Raw genomic sequence first — 18,608 nt, 5'->3', positions numbered from 1 at the left:
ACATTTAATTAAAGCTAAAGTGATTTTAAGTGTTAAACTTTCAGCATGAGAAGTGATGAATAAAAAGTGACTATGAAGAACTTCACTTTTATTTCAATATTTACAAGCATGTTAAGTACTAAATATGTAAGTCCGTTTGTTCAATCTACTTATAAAACAGAACATGAACTTGAATTGTTGTCTTTGTCATCCTCCTTTATACTGTTACCTTTTACATCACATTGATCAGTCTTATTAGAACCATCATTACCTTGACAATAAGCATTGTCCTTGTGTGTTGGTTTCTGAGTAGGGCAAGCACCAGAAGAATTATCTTCGTACTTTTTAAGTATTTTTGTCGCTCTGTCTTTTGCAAATTCGCTTGTTGTCACGTCATCAGGGAGATATGGAGGAAATCTTTTCAACTCGTCAATAGCAGACTGCTGAATCGGCCATCCCCAAAATTCGAAAACAGGGTTGAGATTCCTCTTGACTGTATTGGAAAAGGTCTGTATCCACATGTACTCCTTTTCCTGCTGTGTTGATGGTCGTTTGTCTTTCGGAAGTTTGTTATAAGTCCTGAATACAGATTTGTAAGCAGTCCAGCCAAAATCCCTCGCCAACTGTGCATACACTAACAACGCTATACCAGGATTAGAACACCATTTGTCATACTTTGCACCTTCCTATAAATAATAGTGAGTGTATGTCTATACAAATTAAAACCTTTGAAAATCTGGATTTTCCAATAAGTTTAGGGTGTGATCACAGAATAATTTTGCTCATCACCGCCGTATTTAAAGAGCATATAGTAATGATTGGGACATAAAGCTAAGTGTATTATTTGTTAGTTAACACAAATCAATCAAACTTTTTCCTGCTATTAAAATATAAAACGTACATGAATATATGGACTTCCCAGTTTTGAATTTGCCTAGGAGTTTGGTATTTTTGTAATACTTATGTGATAATACTTTTCCTTTCGTGTACATGTTGTTTAGTTTTCTATTGATAAAATCAACCAGTCGGCAAAGCAATAGCAAATATTGATAATTTCATGGCATACGACTCAAGTTTATAAAAGTACTTTTTATCAGAAAATGGTATGTACACAAAGCCGTATATTTCAAGCAACCAAAAAACACATTTTGAACATCAGTAAACTACTGTCGCCTTAATTTGTTGCGTTTAAAAGTGACAAAACGAGAAGAAGGATTGTGTATAAAATTGAGAAAAAAAGAAAACATAAATATTACTTCTCTTATGGTTGTGGCCTTTTATCTATTTCTTGGATGAATAGATATTTCTCGTATCACACTGTACGGAGTGTGATACGAAAAAGTGATACGAAAATCTGCGTTAATTTGATTGGCTTATCCAGCATCATAAGACAATATCACGGCATTTCCATTGGCTATTCGTTAGGTCATTGACGACTTACAAAGGTTAAGACGATGCACATTTCGTCCATGGCAACGGTCATCTGTGATTTCTTCAATAATTTACAAAACACTCACACTTTTCATCCGACAATCTTCTTTTTGTCAAATTTTATTACAATCTTAAGCGTACAAAAAGTTTTAAAATGTCTGATGTTAAAGTTTGACACCGGAAAAGTACATTTGACGTCATACTGGCATGTACAAAAGACTAGATCAACGATTTGCGGAATTTTTAATTTAACACAATGGGAGTGTTGACCATAAGAGAAATAGGTTGAACAACTTGTGAGAATTGGACATCGCTTGATATAAATTCTCGTTATTTAATGTAAATAGTAATAATAAACTCGCCGAAGGCTCGTTTATTATTATGTTGAAATTAAATAACTCGAATTGATATAAAGCGATATTCCATTCTCACTCGTCATGAAACCTATGATTATGATATACTTACCCGGAGATAGTTGCTAGCATTTTCAAACTTTTCTCTGACCCAGAGATGATCCCATGGTTTTACATTGCAAATTACGTCCATAGCGTGCAAAGTAAATATATTACAAGTCACCTCATTCGTACCACCCCAGGTCCACATAGAATCCTGGAAATTATGTCCTAGTTCATGGAACATTCCCCAACTTCCCTTCTTGTTGTTTACGTTTAAGATGTGGTCTCTGGATAACAGGAAGCAGTCCTCGCAGATCTAATTACAAATGTAAAACGATTTATGTAATAATAAATCTTTTTCATTGAATAATCCAACTTTGTAAATAAATTAATAAAAAACTGTTCTACCATATTTTAGGAAAAGGGCAACACATGAAAGTTATTTGTCTGTTTGTCTTTTTATTTTTGGTCATGGCGTTGTCAGTTTGTTTTCGATCTATGAGTTTGACAGTCCATCTGGTATCTTTCGTCCCTCTTTTAGTTAGACCGAACCATTTGCATGCCATGATTTTCGTTAACAAGAATAATACGCAGTTTTTAGTCCCCTACTGACGAAGTCGAAGGGGACTTTAGGTTTGCACTCTGTCCGTCTGTCCGTCTAAAATCTATATTAGTTTGTGACAAATAAAAGACAAAATATTTGGAACTATTAATTATATTTGATTATAATTTAAAAATAGATATACACTGTATTACATCATATCTAATTTTAGAGAACTATTAATCATATCTAATGTTAAAGTGTTTTCCACACTTTTTTCATCATGCTTGAAGATATTGATTGATAATTGGTATATAGTTTTATCATGACAAGTTATACAGATCAAGTTCGAAATTTTGTTTCGGTCTGATAATTTTGTGCAGAGTTATGGTCCTTGGACTTGAAAAATTCACTCATTTTATCAGTTTTCCACACTGTGTTTAGTCATGATCATGCTTGAAGATATTGACTTGATATTTTATTTTTGTTTACACCATGACAAGTTATAGAACAAGTTAGCTTTTTGTTCCAGTATAATGAATTTTTACCCGGTAGGGGACTATGTATTGCCATGCAATACTCTCAGAATGCTTGTTCAGATATGCTTAGAAAGTAAGGTGAAATATCGATGAATAACTGTAAACGGACACATAATATGTGGTAGGACTGTTTATCATGGTTTAAAATAATCGGAACTACAGCTGGCCTGATCTTCCCAAGTAGGGTTTTAGAATTGTCATTCAGACCATATTCCAGCTAAGTATGCATTTTATCAATATAAGTTCCGGTAAATAAAAGTCAATGTTTTCATTGCAAAATATCACTTGCTATTTCCGTTATAACAAATAAACTTCATTGCATATACCAGGCTAAAAATGACTCATTAATCACGCTAGAATAAAAAAAGGTCAAAAGGCCAAACAAAGTACGAAGTATGAAAAAGTTCTAACATATTTTCTTTGTCAGTTTTTTTAAACGAACCTTATTAGGATCTGCCATGTCAAGATGGGTGACGATTGGATAACCAGAATGCATATAACCCACGGACGGCTGTTCATCTGTAACGACCCATTGTCCTCTGCCATTGGATGGATCCTTCCCAAGTAGATCCATGTGGGCAGATACTACAGAATCCCATACCTTCATCGTCATTGTTGGATCTGAGAGCTGTCTTACCGATGTGGATGGTAAGGTCAAGGTTATTTTGTCACCAATGATGTCACACCATAGCCCTGGATTGTTACGTTCTACAGATTCCCATGTATCTGCCGTTTTGTAGGTAAACATGGGAGCAGATACGACATTATGTAGTTTCAATTGTAGTTTATCCTTTGTACATTTAGGCGAGTGTAAATAAACTAGTCCTCCAAATGGACTACAAATGTTTAGTGGCATTGAAAGAAGATTACCCGATTCGTTTGTATTAAGTTCTTTCTTTATTCTGATCTTAGGCCATCGTCTTAACTTAGAATCAGTATTGTAAAGTTCGTCACCATGAAGACCAATTATAATATTCCATGGTTTTTTATTCTTGCTCCACGACACTTCCATGATAGTACCAGCAGGAAGGTAACATCCCGTTGAATGAAATTTTTGTGTCTGTGAGGAAAATTCTAATGCGATAGACTGAACTTCCGGTGTATTCTCAAATGTTCCGGGAAATTCATGAATTCCCTCTGCTAATACTACATACCCCTTTAAACCATCTCTGATCATCATATCACACATAAGCATTGCAGCTTTTTTGGCTCCATGTGACTCAACGGGTTTACTTCGTGTTGGTGTATGGTCATTTTCTGGTGATAATTTCTGAATCATTTCCACAATATGTGGTCTGTGATTGATATACAATTCCTCCGGTAAATGCAATACACTGTGTATTATTCCTCCTAATCTATTAATCTTTTCTGGGTGCTTGTTTATGGCTGCAAATAGATCACTGGGCTTTGCATAATCAGCCATATTGTCTTTTACTAAGATTTCCGCTAAATCGTTATCATTCTTGTACATCAATTTTCCAGCATAAGCGATACCTATTGCCTTGAAGATGATGTTAAGTGGTATATTTTCAACGTCTATTTTATAAACTTCCGCGAATCCCCATGGGCACACTCCACATATTAACCCGCCTCCCCTCTCTATCCAATCAAGTAATTTCAATACACTGTTATCTTCTGTCCGAACCGGAAGCCCATTCCATGTTAATATCCTACATTCAGGAGGTAGCTCATCAAAGTTATTTATATACTCAGAAAAACAAGGTATCTCATTTCCCTTGTCCATGTTTTTCGTTATCCAATTTCTGATATTTTCGTTGAATCGTTTATTTTGGCGTTTCGTATCTTTCTTTCCAAAACTATTAACAAATACATTGTGCGAAAATACAACGATTCTTCCTTTACCATATTCAGCTGAAAATATACACAGTATTCTATGATAAAAAAAAAGTTTAACCGTCAAATTGGCTCTTAAAGCCTTAATACTTTGTATTTACAATACATATACTAGAACTTATACTGCTAAATGAATTCCCTTGGATTTATTTAAATTCGTGGATGACAATTGTTGTGGATTGGGAAAAAAAATGTATTTTTGTGGATATTTGATTTCGTGGTTTTGCCAAAGTCTGCATTCAAGCGTATAAAACATTTGTACTTCGTTGACCATTGAAATTTGTGGTTTACCGGTACCCACGAAAACCACGATAATTGGTATCCCAAATGAGTATGAATCAACAGTAAAATGTCTTTATGAGCTAACATCAATCAATTATAGATCATGCAAAACTTGGGCATTAAAACATCACTAATTTTAAACCAAATGAAATAGAATAGGATGGCCATGGCATGCTGTTTTAGATGCAATCAGACATTCTCAAATTTGTGATCATATCAACGAAAGTTATAGTTCAAGAACAATTTCAGATTGTGAAAGCAATGAAGCTTTAAGTTATGATCAGAGATACATACTATCAAATGGAGAAATTGTTTGTTTCATTTTTTGTCAAGTTTTAGATTTCTAGTAGTATCTTATTGATACATTCGGATGTTAACTGAATGAAAGTCAGCGGTTCACAACGTTTTGTTCAGAGCGGTCTTCTTTTGACCAGTTCATATGCAAAAAGACAAACAACATGTGAACAACACTTACAACTCTTAAAACTTGCAACTTTTCAAAATTAATTTAAAATCTACTCTAGAACATTGAATATTGAACAATAAACTCATCACTATATACCAGGATTAAAATTATGTACGCCTGACGAGCGTTTCGTCTACAAAAGACTCAGCAGTGACGCTCGAATCGAAAAAGTTAAAATAGCAAAATAATGTGCGAAATTGAAGAGGATCGAGGACCCAAAATTCCGAAAGGTTTTCCTAAATACAGAAAAGGTAATATATTCCCGGAACAATTCTAGAGTTCTTTTTGACAAATTATTGGCGTCTTTTTATTTTGGAGACTTTTTGTAAAGTCATAATCATGTTTAGTTTAAGCTTATTTTAGTGTTCAAAATGACAAATAGGTCAGACACAAGTTTTACAACTTAGTAACGTCTTCTCCAAAACAATAGGAAATATACACATAAATTAATGAACACTTCAAATATTTGATACTTACAAATTATTTAATAAAAAAGACATGAAAACAAAAGCAATCTTGTCATGCTTTTTGAAACGAATCAATGGATTTTAATCGAGTGCATCTTTTTTACAATATAAATAAAAACAACACACCGAAATGTCAGTGTGAAATAATTAGATCCACAAATCTCGTCTTGTGTAGGTTGCACTTTGAATAAAGCTGTTTCACAAACCACGCCTCTTTTGAGTTCATCGATATTTTGTTTTGTTCACGTACTGGTTCCCAGACATGATCTCTATGTTCATCTCATGGAGACATAACTTGGAAATGTTACCAGAATAAATAAACATGAATAGCAGCCAAATTGAATTTTGAGGAAGACCCAAAGTAAAGGGAGGGGTAGTACAGAATTTTAGTATGAGTTTAAACTCTTAGAAGTTCGGGCCATATAAATGTTGAAAATATGCCGCACAGCCCTATATTTTGACCTTTGAAAAAAAAATAGTAGTGCATATGAGCTTTCCATTCTAGGATATATTTTTTTACGAAAATTCATAGTAAAAGGGGCACAGTTTTAGCCGTAAACGGAGTTCTTATGGGAAATTGCTTTGTCTATATCTACAGAAGTGCAACCTGTAGATATAACGTTAATATTAATAAGTTTGTGCGTTTCTCATAATTCTGCGTGGGATATATACAAAATGTAAGTTTATGGTAAGGATCTAAACTACACAATAACGGTAAGTATTGATTTATAACTCGTATTCTTTCATTAAAATCCATTGAATCGTTAACATAACATAACATAAAAGTAGTGATTCACCAAGATCATTCGATTATTGTCATTATATAGAAATATATTTAATCACATGTGTTGTTAACAGAATTAATGTTGTCAACGCAGAGAAAAACGTTTGTTATTTTTTATATACTTTTGAACATATAAACAAATAATATAAATTTCTTCAGTACTCAATGCATCGTCCCCAAATAATAATAAATCGATAGTAATATTGACATTAAAAACAATAATTTCGTTTAACATCAGATATTTAGGTGTTTACAAAATATTACTTTATATTTACTAGTGTTTGACATTTTAATTGATAGAACCGCATGAACAATTGGCATTTTGTATCAAATTTGCTTTGAACAAGTCACCAAGCAGAGCGCTACATCTCTTACGCAGCCTTGCATGTAAACCAGAATGCAATTGATCTGATGAACTAAATCGGAGATTTTGTAAATTTAGTTTATGCAAATTTAGTTTAAACAAGGAAAACATATTAGGAATCTGTCTAATACTCAATTCCAAAGAATTCCACAATGTAATATATGATTGAATATGAGACTGTTGATAAGCTGTTGAACGATTTTCAGTAACTATACGAGCAGACTCGATTTGGATATTTTCCAACCGAACAGAATTGTCATCACCATGTATTGTAAGTTAATGTGTTAGTGCCAATAAATAATGTAAGTGCTAGCGTGCTCGTCAGTGCGAGGCGTCGATGGTGCGATTCCTGATGATGCTTAAGCAAAATTCTTACTTTCATATATCTGCGAAGCTGACGGCATTGATGAATTAGAACAAATTTAAAGTGTGTCGGTTTCGAATTAGAAAGATGTGTTGGGTAAGGGTTAAATGTCTTCCAGCAGACTGCAATATTGAAATCATACAAGTTTTTAAAGGTATTAATCAAGTAGAAAGCAAGATATGCATTTCTCCTGAATATATATAAAAAAGAAGAAGAATATTTGCCGTAAGACATTAGCAGCCAGCAATCAATTAACTGATGCCCGATAAACTAAATATAAATAATACGAATGTATTGCTGTTCTATGCAAATAGAAATGAAGACAAAATATCAACAAAAATCTCGATGTCATTTTATCAGTATTTCAAAGAGATATAATTGATGAAGACAGAAACTTTGAAACAAATGTTATGGATTATCAGTGTTGCTATTCGGATATTTCCCCTTGCTATTCGTAGGTTTTATGATGTGATATGTTATATCTTGTTTTTACTATACATATCTTCGACATTGAAAGTTTTTTGCTGGCCTTTGATATCTGTTTTTCAGTTTGTTTCTAGTAATGACTTTACGGTGTTCAAACACTGGTTAAATTAACGAAACAATTGAAACAATCAATTGGATATGAAAAACACAATTGTGAATTCCCTCTTAAAATGTAATTTGTATAATATTTATAGAAATGTAACCAATAGTGACAGAAAGAAACTTTAATACTTACTGGAATCATTTTTTTCAATATAGAAGAATCAGCGCAATATAACATTAAAGAATGCAAACCTGTCGCACATAAAACGTGTCCTCTCTTGTTGGCAAGGATTGCTTCTGCTTTCTCTCCGTAAACATAAATGACTCCCGGGACAGAGCCGGGGAATGATACGATTTCAACACCCTCCAGAATTTCTCTTTTCCAGTCTTTCATTTCGATTGTCCTTTTACAAATAACAATGATAATTAGAGTAATACTATTATGCAATAATGATATCTATAATCGAGAGTTTATTGGCTAACATTCTTTACTGTTATACATTCTTTTTGGTTTACAAATACAAATATATTTATTCTAAATAATCCTTATTCCCAATTATATGACACACAGATGGCATTTCAATTAATATGCATGTATATAATTAACTCAACATAAATATATAAATCTACTATTTTAGTAGTCAACATAAAAACAACATGAATGTGAAAATGTCAGAAAAAATCGAAACTATTATTTACCAAAGATAGTATTTTTTTTTATAAGGAAGGATACAAAAGAAAACTTTGAGCGCCGAATTTCTGTAGTATAATTCCCGATCGAATTCTAGTACTAGTCAATTAGTTTAAGCAAAATTCAAAGAGTAATTATTTTAAATATATGCATATGTAAGTCACATGGACGATACATTGTAGGAGAGTAGTTTTGTGTAGACTTTATGAATGAATACAAAACATTCTACTAATAAAATTTGATATCATGTTTGTCTCGCAAGTAATAACCGTAAACCATGTTAACCAATCTAATGCACTAAACATTATTTTTACCTAGCGATTTTCAGAACATTTTTGTTCACGTATCGTTGTAAATATAATGGAATTTGATGCGACTGTCATACAAGTGAGAGGGTTAGCGCTATAAAACCAGGTTCAATCCACCATTTTCTACATTTGAAAATGCCTGTACCAAGTCAGGAATATGACAGTTGTTGTCCATTCGTTTGATGTGTTTTATCATTTGATTTTGACATTTGATTAGGGACTTTCCGTTTTGAATTTTCCTCGGAGTTCAGTATTTTTGTGATTTTACTTTTTTCATAAAGGTAAAATTCCATGGACAGGATATTTTAGAGAAACAATGCCGTCCTCTTTATATCCTATTCGTGACATCGCCTAATACGACCTCCTTGAGAATTTTGTTTTGACATCAGCATCATAACAGGTGCAACTATGGAAGTGGAATGTCTTCCCATCAGCAGCACCGTGTTTTCCCTCCGTTTTTAATGGGGCTCGTGCTATTAAATATTTATGTTTGGTGTTTTGTGAACAGTTTTTCTTTTCGCCATTTTTCTTTTGAACAAATTTCCAGTTCGGAAAACGAATTATGAACAGGGATTTCGAAATATAAATGTTTTACAAAACAAACACGTGCACGTGTTCATGATGTTATTACCAAATATATATATATATATATGAAAACACCGACACTCATGTATAAAAATATAACATACCTGATAAACGTTCTTATACAAAGTATACAGAGTAAACATAATGTGTTCATGAATTCATCATATTAACAGCTGTTGGAAAATGATGTCATTTTTATTGTGTGATATTGTCAATATCAAGAACGTTGAGTTCTCTTTTTTGACAAAGTTATTGATTTATATCGAATAACATGTAATATATAAATTTCCGTCGCACTTAATATTATATTGTACTCTGACATATCATTCGTTTACTGAACAATACACAATCGATATTGAAAAATAAAACGCGTACTGATCTGTGATAAGTGTGTCATTATTTTGAAATCGATATATATGTGGTAAATCAAATATTAACTGTGAAGTTCAACTTGCCTTATAATTAATGATAGTATTAGTTAGCAAAACATGCTAAAGTACAAATTCCGTTTATAATTATGTGTTCTCTTATCGTCTATAAGCCAGTTGCGTAATTTCAATGAGGGATATAGTATAAATAGTTTGATCTTCGGTACACCTCTGTTGAATCTTATCTATACATCTAAAATTTAAAATGAAAAGATAGTTTAATTCCCTTTCAACATATCACAGAATAAAATAAAAAGTTTTGGAATAACTTCGTGTAGGAGATAAATAAATAAATGATGAAATGGAGAGAGAGAGAGAGAGAGAGAGAGAGAGAGAGAGAGAGAGAGAGAGAGAGATATTGTATAGTACCAAAGCTTTAAACGCAAATACTCAGGGTCTACAAAAGTACTTATGAGCTTGATTATAATTTGGACAAGCAAATGACTGTCATGCAGGAAGGTTCAACTTAAAGCTGTAAGCGTTTGTTCCTAAAAAATCAACTGTCTTTCGAACTGTACCATAATAGGAGTAAAAAGTCAATTTCCTATTGTTTGAGCATCGTTTGATCGGTTTACAGAATATAGAATACATGACAATATAGCAAATTGAGAAATCTAGAATAAAGAAAGAAATATACAGCACAATGAGGTGTAAAAGGAAAAGAAAATTTGGACACAAATAAATCACAGAAAAAATAGTTTGCTAAAACCATGGATAAATCTGGGACTAAAACAAAAGGAATCCAGGATAATTAGTTGTTAAAGTAAAGGAAACCAGTGCAAAAAATAGAAATACACGATAATGAGTAGCCAAAAGAATTATGAAAACTGCCCCATCCCCTAGAAAAGGTATAAAGAATGATGAGTTGCTAAAGGAACAGAAAAAGGCTAGGCAAATGAAAAGGAATATAAGATAAAAAATTGCTAAAGGAATAGACACAACAGAGTAACAAAGGAATATATAGAAGCGTTTTTTGTTTGTTTTATCAGCTCGCCAACGTTTGCATTAAGATTTCAAATATTTTGGCCTAAATCATCACTGAAGAGACATTAATAATTGTTAATGCGATATGATAGGGCAGATGGTATTTTACTGCTGAGAAATTGGAAATTGACAATAAGAGAACTAAAATCATAATTTTTGTCATAGATTCTAGAGTGAAGTCGTCCATCTGCGTCAAGATCACGGACAAGATCAAGTTATGAAATAAGGCGACTAAGTTTTTCAATGTTAATATTTCGTATATTAATAAGAGACAAATCAAGGTAACAAACATACACTGAGGAAATTCGCACCCTTACAGGAGCGAGACCTGGTGCTTCGATACGGTAAGCTTCTTATGCTATGCATGCACCACCCTCCATGTAAATCCACACTTAGTCCAGATGTGAAATCGGGTAATCAGACAACTATACTGGTATATAAAGATCTGAGACCACGCAAACATGTCGATATTGAGTTGAGAGACCGACACATTCAATTGTACTCGTTTTTCCTCATACCTTTGGTTTAGCACTTTTTGTGCAAAAAGCACACCCTCGTTAAGGAGTTCCTATAGTTCAGACATTCTTTTTTTCTATATAGACCCCGTATTTCTAAATTTGACACTATCAAGCATACCATGCCGTTGTTACAGTTAAATGACTTCCATATATGGCCTTCTGAAATTATACACTATATGGACGTTCAATCGTATACAACCCACAACCGTTGTTTACTTTATAGATTACCGAATGTGATTTTGTCTTCATGTTATCAACAAATATTGAAGTTTGGATTCAACAATAGAACCGTAAACCAACTTCTTGTGCACTACTCGTCTTATACAAAACTACCGCTCAGCCTCCCTCCCCTTGCCCCCGAGTTTAAATATCCAACACGTTGCTTTCTGTAATCGTATAACGAATGGAAAATAAATGAATAAAGGATTTATAGGTTCTTTTATTTTCAACCCAATAAGTCAGTTGACGAAGAGATGTGGTCATTTGGTAGTGAACAAGCACAAGTTCCTAAATCACATCTATACGCCGTATTTGGAAAATAGCAGGCGTGTGCGCACTCTTCGTTTTCCATTGTGTAGCATGCTAAAATATAAGATAGTAATTATGCATGATTAATAGGGGTTTGATTTCATTTGTTTTATGTCATGAAAAATAAATACAATTCAATTTATTATCGGATGGTCTTACCTTCGATGTATAACTTGAAAGGTCTAACGGAATTTGTATTATATCATTGCATAGCAAATTGAACACTGCTATTGTATGAAGTCATTTTATTGAGTATGACTAATAACTGAATGTTGATACGAGGAATACAACGGATGATTAATGCCTACCCTCTTTGACTTTAGCATGGATTTGTGCCCTGTACAAAGTCAGGAATATGGAAGTTGACAACTACAGCTAGTCCGTTTCTATGTATGTTGACGCTTGTTGTAGTTCAGTGTTTCTGTGGTTCCGTTGTTTTTCTCTTATTGTTGATGTGTTTCCTTCGGTTTTAGTTTGTTTTCCGGAATTACTTTTGCTTAATCGAATTATGACTATTGAACAGCGGTATACTACTGCTGCCTTTATTTATAGTACTCAATCTCTTGATCATTAACTTAATATTTATCTGTAGACTGATTTGTTGTTTTTCATATAACAAACGCGATCTCGTCCTTCTCCGGCTTGTGCTTTTTGATTTAACTATCTGCTATTTGTATGTTTATACAATAGCTTGGTAGGAAGAATGAAAAGGAGCTGTCATTATCATTTTACTTCACATTCCGCTATATGGATGAGGTTCTCTCGCTCAATAATTAAAGTTTGTTGTCTATGTTGAACGCAGCTATCACATCGAACTTCAATTAAAGACTACAACATATACAGTTAAGTCTGCTTCATATATCGAATGACCTGTAGAAAATCACCGATTAAGGGTCGGTTGAGACCAAATCTTCACGACAAAAGAGATAATTTCAGCTTTCCAATTGTCAACTTTCCATATCTATGTAGCAATATTCAAGCAGTATCAACATTTGAACTTGAAACTACTTGAAAATGTATCTACGTTGGGAAACTGGAAATGGATAGGAAAGATATAAACTCACTTTTCCCTGGTAACCAACATTGACAAACATTAGTGTGGGCATTGCATTGCAGTATGTCAGAATACTGGCATCTTGTCTCTTTACATTCTGACGTGAAATGACGACAATATTCACCGCTCACTACAAAGGCAAGAATTTCTGTGTTACACGTCATAATAGTGTTCAACAACTTCAAATGTAAGTAAATGATCTCTTGTATGGCATACATTTTTATTAAATTTAGTAAAACAATTAGCATGGCTGATATGCAGTTATCTTTAAGAAGGTGCTGATTTTTTTCAAACCGAGATCTCCTGAATGTTTATGTACTGTTAATAAGCAACAAGTAGTGGTTATTGATTTTTTTCCGTTGTGGTTCTATGTGTATTATGCATTTATGTGATTTTGAATTATTTGAGGGTATTCGGCACCGCATCCGTGTTACATATGTCTGATGGTACGCGGTAAGAATGCGCTGACTGGTTTTGTCTCTGATGAATTCTTTGTGTTACCAATTGTTCATTTTTGATTTTTTGATAAGGTGTACCAGAATGTCTTCTTTGTCTTTATCATTTCGTTATTTACATATTAAGTTTGTTCTAAATTTTTCTGTATTTGTTTTTGACGAAACATTTGTTATTTGTGATTGATTAGTTTATTGCAGACAGTTCGGATTCATATGATATCTTTAGTTTTATTGTAAATTTACAAGGAAGCGTTTTGGAAGCACCAAATGTTTTAAACATTAATTTTACTTCACTTCTGTGGAACTCTCAGTGTATACGATACTCCAGGTTCTATGTGTATTATGCATTTATGTGATTTTGAATTATTTGAGGGTATTCGGCACCGCATCCGTGTTACCTATGTCTGATGGTACGCGGTAAGAATGCGCTGACTGGTTTTGTCTCTGATGAATTCTTTGTGTTACCAATTGTTCATTTTTGATTTTTTGATAAGGTGTACCAGAATGTCTTCTTTGTCTTTATCATTTCGTTATTTACATATTAAGTTTGTTCTAAATTTTTCTGTATTTGTTTTTGACGAAACATTTGTTATTTGTGATTGATTAGTTTATTGCAGACAGTTCGGATTCATATGATATCTATAGTTTTATTGTAAATTTACAAGGAAGCGTTTTGGAAGCACCAAATGTTTTAAACATTAATTTTACTTCACTTCTGTGGAACTCTCAGTGTATACGATACTCCAGGTTCTATGTGTATTATGCATTTATGTGATTTTGAATTATTTGAGGGTATTCGGCACCGCATCCGTGTTACCTATGTCTGATGGTACGCGGTAAGAATGCGCTGACTGGTTTTGTCTCTGATGAATTCTTTGTGTTACCAATTGTTCATTTTTGATTTTTGATAAGGTGTACCAGAATGTCTTCTTTGTCTTTATCATTTCGTTATTTACATATTAAGTTTGTTTTAAATTTTTCTGTATTTGTTTTTGACGAAACATTTGTTATTTGTGATTGATTAGTTTATTGCAGACAGTTCGGATTCATATGACATCTATAGTATTATTGTAAATTTACAAGGAAGCGTTTTGGAAGCACCAAATGTTTTAAACATTAATTTTACTTCACTTCTGTGGAACTCTCAGTGTATACGATACTCCAGGGCTTGCTTTTTTATCATGATTTCCTTGATAGAGGGTTTTTGTTTACAAGGTAGCTATTGAATTATCAATGTTTGAATGATCCTTTCTAAATACTCGTGACGTTTATTGTGGGAGTTCATTCAAATTGAAATACGTTCTCAATTAGCTCTTTCTTCTTGTATCTCTTTTGGTACCTCTTTTAAATTTTGGAATTTAATATGCTGTAAAGGAATTTGATTTTGCTGCATTCCGACACTTAGTTCTACAATAAATAGAACCCAAACCAATGTCGGGTTTTTACCGCCGTTTTGGTTTCCAGTCTGTACAAAAGTTTTCGCTTTTGAACATCCGTTCAAGCAGACTGATAAGTAGAAATATCCGCAAAAAGGAAAAACACAATGAGTTATGTGTTTCATTCGATTATTAAAAAGATAAAACTTACCAACGATGACAAAAATAAAAAACAGGAATACTTTATACATGTATGTGCTTGTGAAATCACAGCCGGTTTAGATATTATGATAAGTTTACAAGGTGATTGTATTTGTTTTATCTTATGCTTTGAGTCCTTGACTTAACTTCAACGTTGTGTAGCTAGAGGAACAAATCTATTTTAGTTAAAATGTTCAAGCTGATTAATAAATAAATCTGTACAATGTGGACAGATTGTAAGCCTAGACAACCTAATTCAGTATCCATTTGTTTGAACGAATTATAAAGGATGAATTTCAAATGTAATAAAGAAGGTTAATCACTCAGAATATCTCTTTAACAAAATTATCATGATAAAATATTCTATATATTTTTTTTTAACTTATATAAAGTAAAGTCGTCCCAAATGGACATAAAAAAGCTTTTGTCGTAACAAACGAAACCGCAGTTAATCGCAAAAGCGAAAATGAAGTTGCAAATGTATTTATTACCATAGTTTCTGAACCTTTTTTCTTTATCCCTTAAATTTGTTTTGGCTGATAATGTGTCATGAAATTCACATTTTACTCTAGCGCAGCCTACTTATTCTACTTCAAAATATAATATTTAACTTTAATGTACTAATACTTCACTTGATACACAAACAAGCTACTTGAAGACTGTAAAACGATTGTTGAAAGTTCAAATCAGTATATAAATTTTATAATTTTATGATCTTGTTGTTTTACTACATTTACAAGAAGTTATGTGTTAAGAATGTTTTTTTTATTTCGAAAGTGATTTTAAATATTATGCACATCGGTGTTTTATGCACATTTATAGTACTTTAGATATCTGAACGGAATTACTAAAATGTGTATACAGAAACATTTTACTCCTAACAACAACTATAATAGCCTTATTTCTCGTATCAAACATAAGCTTAAAAAACTCACCAAGGAATTTTGTTTCGTCTTGGTTGATAAGGTTGCCAATAATATCATTAGTGTTTGACGTAAATTTTATATTGAGGTTCCGTTATTGAAATTAAGAATTCACCAATATTCCAACTGACAACTAACAAAAATAACATCTGTAATACACATTAATTTGTAGCTACCTCTTTACAAGCAGAACCGAATAATGAATGTTCCAACTATGTACTGGCTTCCGAAGCTGCACAAACACCTTACAAATATAGATTTATTTTGTCTTTAAGCCATTGTTTGTACTACCTAGCTGTCTATACTACTTACTAGTTCAATAGGTACCTGGTAATAAAATGTTTAAATAAGGCTTTACAAATTTTGGAAATAATTACTTGTTGGAAGTACTTGATAAATTGCATGCTCATATTGGTAATTTCGAATCTGTTCAAAGTTTTATTTTTTACCCTATATAATCTTTGCCCCGTAATCTAATTAAGGAAAAATTCATACCTAATTAAATGGAAATTTAAAAAGTCAGAATGCAAATACATATGTTCAAACTCTTTAAGGTCATGTTTTAGTAATAAGAAACAAATGAACCAAATAATTAAGAATTTTCTAAGTATACTGCCGAAATTTACCCAAAGGAACTAATTTTAAATCAATCAAATACAAATGGTAATAACTGTCCTTTCCTAAATTTGGATATTTCAATTTTACACGAGAAACTCTACACTAAATTTACGACAAAAAGGACGATTTTTGTTCCCTATTGTTAATTTCCCGTTTTTGGGCGGTGATGTGCCTTTGACACCATCTTACGGTGTTTATATATCACAACTTGTTCGCTTTGCCCGTGTCTGTTGTGACGCTTTGGATGTCAATGAAAGTAATCTATGTTTTACTGGTAATTATTCATTTAGGGTTTTCGTTACCACAAATTACTTAAAACCTTTACTTAATTCTTCCATAGAAGCAAATATATGGTTTTGAAGTTTAGTTGTACCTAAATAATGATTTTGTTATCAGTAAATTAAATTCATACTAAATGTAATTTCTATATACATTTGCACATTCATGGCTCTACAATCTGTCGATACCTGTATCTTGACATTGCACAAGGTCATTTTTTTTACTGACTGTTTATGATGTCTTTAAAGTAAATCAATTAGATTTTGGATGTGTACTGGTCGATATTTCAGTCTAAGATGCATGATTCTTTTATAGGTTAGCTTTGAACTAGCTGTCAGTTACTGCGAGTACTCTCAGATCTGTTCTTATTGTCTTTTTGTTGGGATGTACATGAACCCGGTCACGTCCACTCTCTGTTTTTGTTAGATGTATTTCTAATTGTATCCATCCGAGGAGTAAGGCCTTTTTTCAACTTATTTTCATAGTTTATTTTTATGTTGTATTTTAACACCACTGTCCCAAGAGCTTCCAAACGAGTTTAAATTAATTCGACCACATTCTGTATGTGCCTGTCCCAAGTCAGGAGCCTGTAATTCCGTGGTTGTCGTTTGTTGCTGTGTAACATATTTGTTTTTCGTACATTATTTAGAACATAAATTAGGCCGTTAGTTTACTCGTTTGAATTGTTTTACATTTGTCATTTCGTGGACTTTTTTCTTTTGTGCAGAGTTTGCTTTGATACTATAGCTGCACTTATGTATTTTCTAGATAACATTTTTTCGGTATGGAGATTCCGTATATCGTCAGGTTATCGGAATTCAAAAGGAGACTAACTGTACACCACTTATTGCGAACCTGTTTCTGTATTGTTACGAATTGCAATTTATGACTAAAATCAGCAAAGACCCATCGAAACAACATATGACATACAACAATTTATTTACACTTTTAGATATTTTGATCATATATTAGCTCTCAATAATGACGACTTCAGTATGTACACTAACGACATTTATAATTAATGCTGAACTGACTTTAATAAAAGCTAATACTAACAATAAACACTGTCCTTTCTTTTTTAAAGATCTATATCTTTAACGGAAAGGTTAATACTAAAATGTTGGATAAAAGAGATGTGTTTTCATTTCTTATTGTTAATTATCATTTTTTAAATGGTGACGTACATTTGGGAACATCTTATTGTGTTTATATAAATCAACTTTTTCGATTCGCTCGTTAATGTCACAACGTATTTGATTTGAACGAAAGAAATCCCTATATCATTGAAAAATTATTACACCAGGGTTTTTGATAACACAGACTTGTCAAACCATTTACTAAATCTTATCATCGGACATCATTCGTAATATAAATCAACGTGCATACATCTTATACGGTCAGGTATTTCACATCCCATCTGTTATGATAATAGTCTATTCAATGCACACAAATGTAGTCATGTACCTCAAAAGCTAACCAAAACTTTAAAAGACTTGCTAAATAAAGGCGACAGTAGTATACCGGTGTTCAAAAGTCATAAATCGATTGAGAGAAAACAAATCATGGTTACAAACCAAAACCGAGGGAAACACATCAACTATAAGAGAAAAACAAAGGAACAACAGGAACGCCGAGGTGCAACAAAAACAAACGCCAACACACATAG

The 18,608-nt window shown here is 32.7% G+C and overlaps 1 protein-coding gene across 1 annotated transcript; it reads right to left on the bottom strand.

Moving 5' to 3' along the window:
• Positions 1-73: 73 nt before the first annotated feature.
• On the bottom strand, positions 74-9,796 carry LOC127726210 (TRPM8 channel-associated factor 3-like). Its single transcript, XM_052233508.1, has 5 exons — positions 9,683-9,796; positions 8,247-8,398; positions 3,328-4,757; positions 1,876-2,121; positions 74-665 (listed from the first exon to the last, which is right to left on the bottom strand). The coding sequence occupies exons 1-5, from the start codon at positions 9,730-9,732 to the stop codon at positions 150-152; spliced, it is 2,394 nt and encodes a 797-aa protein (XP_052089468.1). The 5' UTR covers positions 9,733-9,796; the 3' UTR covers positions 74-149.
• Between the last annotated feature and the right edge of the window lie 8,812 nt (positions 9,797-18,608).

Source organism: Mytilus californianus, unplaced genomic scaffold (genome assembly GCF_021869535.1).
Source record: "Mytilus californianus isolate M0D057914Y unplaced genomic scaffold, xbMytCali1.0.p SCAF_17, whole genome shotgun sequence".
NCBI classification, from domain to species: domain Eukaryota; kingdom Metazoa; phylum Mollusca; class Bivalvia; order Mytilida; family Mytilidae; genus Mytilus; species Mytilus californianus.
Note: the sequence above shows the minus strand (reverse complement) of the source record. Positions and strands in the feature narration are given on the sequence as shown.